Here is a 2,603-nt window from a genome sequence, read left to right as displayed (position 1 = left end):
CTGCTCCATCAGCATCCAAGTCCATGCTGAGGGCGGCGACCAACTCCTGCGTAGTGGAAACAGCCGAAACTCAGTGCCCTACAGTTCCTCACTGTAAGCGTGGCAGAGGTAGTAGAGCGCCCTCCTGGCGGTTTCACTAGTTCCTGCCTCCAAGGTCCTCCTGGGCACATCATCAATATGCTTGGAGTACTCCACCCAGATACCATGCTTCTCATCCGGGACACTGATCACCACTGCCACCAACCACTCTTCGTCCTGCTGGGCATTCTTGTGCAAATGAGCTTCATAGCGGGGCATCCACGGAGAGCCAATCCTCTGCATGGCCCTCCAGAGAAGCGCAGGGATTGGACCTTTGGCAAAGTCCAGGTGGTGTATCTGCTTCTCGTAGTGGGGCTCCGGCGGTGGTACAGGTGCTGGGGCGGCCGGCTCTGGGTCATCACCGGGATCACTGCCTCCACCTTCGGGTGCACCTCAGTCATCACCATGTTCTTCTGCATCCTCCTCTCCAGCAGCGTCGGGATCAGCTCCATTTCCTCCAGCAGCATTCTCCTCTTCGGGGTCCTCCCCGACATCTGGGTGGTCCTCCGGCAGCTCCATGGGCTCCTCCTCTGTGTCGGTGTCCACCCATCCTCCTTCGTAATAGCCGTGGTAGTCATTATCGTCGTCGTCATCGTCGTTGCCACTGTCAACCTCCACAAACTCAGGAGCGTGCTCAGGCTCCTCCTGCTCAGACTCCTCCTGCTTAGGCTCGTCCTGCTCAGGCTCTTCCGGTGGATGGTGGATCAGGTGGGACGGTGCGCGGGTTCTCTTGCGAATGGTCTGCCGGGTCCGGGCCATCTATAGCAAAAAGGGAAGACAGCATGAAAGAGTGAGAATATTTAGAAAGTGCTATAGGTGACCTTAAAGCAAAAATAAGTTGGAAAAACACACTTGGGAGGCAAGTATGCAATCAAGGATGAGAAAATAGTGATTTAATCAGGAATTAAGAAAATTTTCCAAACAAGCATGCAGAAGCTAGGTTACTAAGCAAGATAAGCCTTAAAATTCGACCATTTCTAACTAGGCTAACGTCCTACAGTCAACACTACTCTGATACCACTTCTGTCACACCCGGTTTAACAAGGACAACCGAATGCATCTCATATGTGCATCAGGATCAAGTTCCACATATATGATAGATGTCACAAGTGATTACAACATTATTGTCATAACGAAATAGAGTATAATATAGCTTTATTACATGACCGACAGTCTTAATCTTAAACGAATGAATAAACGATTATTCTAGCAGCGGACTTCATCTTCACAGGCAGTTGACTGGGAGACATACGCCTAGAAATCTCCAATATCTTCAGGAAACTCCGGACAATTATCTTGTTCTGAGAAACATTGGTTTTAATAAAGCAAGCGTGAGTACACTTATGGTTGGTACTCAGCAAGTGGAGGGAATAATATGACATGCAAGGCCAAATCAAGGAAAAGCTGACACGGTTTAACTGCGTTAAGCAATTTTAGTTGATCAAGTTTTATTAAGCAAGCTTAACTAGGTGTAAGTAAATACCAACCCCTTTAAACAACAGTAGACTATGAACATCAACAACATAAGAATGTCGATTTAGATCATCTTCAAGTTCAATTATCATGTGAGGGTCCAAGCCGCTCTTAACCGGGAGCACGGCTGATATATCAGTTTTCACTCTGCAGAGGTTGTACACTTTACCCACAATTCGTGTTTTCCTTGATGCCCGGGTTTGCAAGGCCCTTAAACACTTCCAAGGTGAGTGGCAGGGATTCACTGCGAGGCCTTTACAAAGATTCCCTAACTTATGACAATCCGCTAAGGTTTCAAGTCAAAGCGGTCATAACCCTCCCTAATGTGAAAATAACTTAGCCAAGGATCACATAGCCATGTGCCTCAAGAGGACCGAGCTATACCCCGTCGATGCAACCCCTCTTGCCCTTTCGGTAAGACCATCATAAGCTAAGGTTTCTAATTAATTAGCCAAGACCAGAGCCATATAGTATTGTGGTTGCACTATTTTCCTAGGTGGTTCATCATGTTCCAATTAATGCAATGATCTTAATTATCACCATAAAAGTATCCCAAAAAGTGAGTAGACCAATGTAGCATGACTTTTAGGTTATCCAACCAAGTTCTAAGTATTTGGAACTAACGTAGCTACATCATAAAGGTAATAACCCAGGTTTAATCAAGGAAGTTTAAATAAGACTAGGCATATCCTTAAATTGGGATCCATCATATTCTAGACACATGCATGCATATAAAGTAAATGTGTGTAATTGTAATTGATTAGGACCGAAATATGATCAAGCACCACTTGCCTTCTTCAAAGAACTGCTGCTGCTCGGGAACGTCTTCAAAGTCTTGACCCTGCGGATCCTCGAACTGCGCACCGTCTATCGCGACACGCAAGCACATACGAACAAACAAATAGAATAAAATAAGAATAGTACAACAATCAATAAAATAACCTTAAAAAGTTACTGCTTATGCTGCAAGGATCGCATGAGCGCAAGAATCGTTGAAATCGGAGCTAAAACGGAGAAATTAGGGTTCAAACGAGGTTCCAGGGACCTATTTG

At 45.7% G+C, this 2,603-nt stretch overlaps 1 protein-coding gene across 1 annotated transcript; it reads right to left on the bottom strand.

The window, feature by feature from the left end:
- Positions 1-471: 471 nt before the first annotated feature.
- Positions 472-837, bottom strand: LOC112892595 (histone chaperone ASF1-like). The gene has a single exon (XM_025959732.1). The coding sequence runs from the start codon at positions 835-837 to the stop codon at positions 472-474; it is 366 nt and encodes a 121-aa protein (XP_025815517.1).
- Between the last annotated feature and the right edge of the window lie 1,766 nt (positions 838-2,603).

This window comes from Panicum hallii, chromosome 5, assembly GCF_002211085.1.
Source record: "Panicum hallii strain FIL2 chromosome 5, PHallii_v3.1, whole genome shotgun sequence".
Lineage (NCBI taxonomy): Eukaryota > Viridiplantae > Streptophyta > Magnoliopsida > Poales > Poaceae > Panicum > Panicum hallii.
The sequence above is the reverse complement of the archived record's forward strand: the minus strand, read 5'-3'. Positions and strand labels throughout refer to the sequence as shown.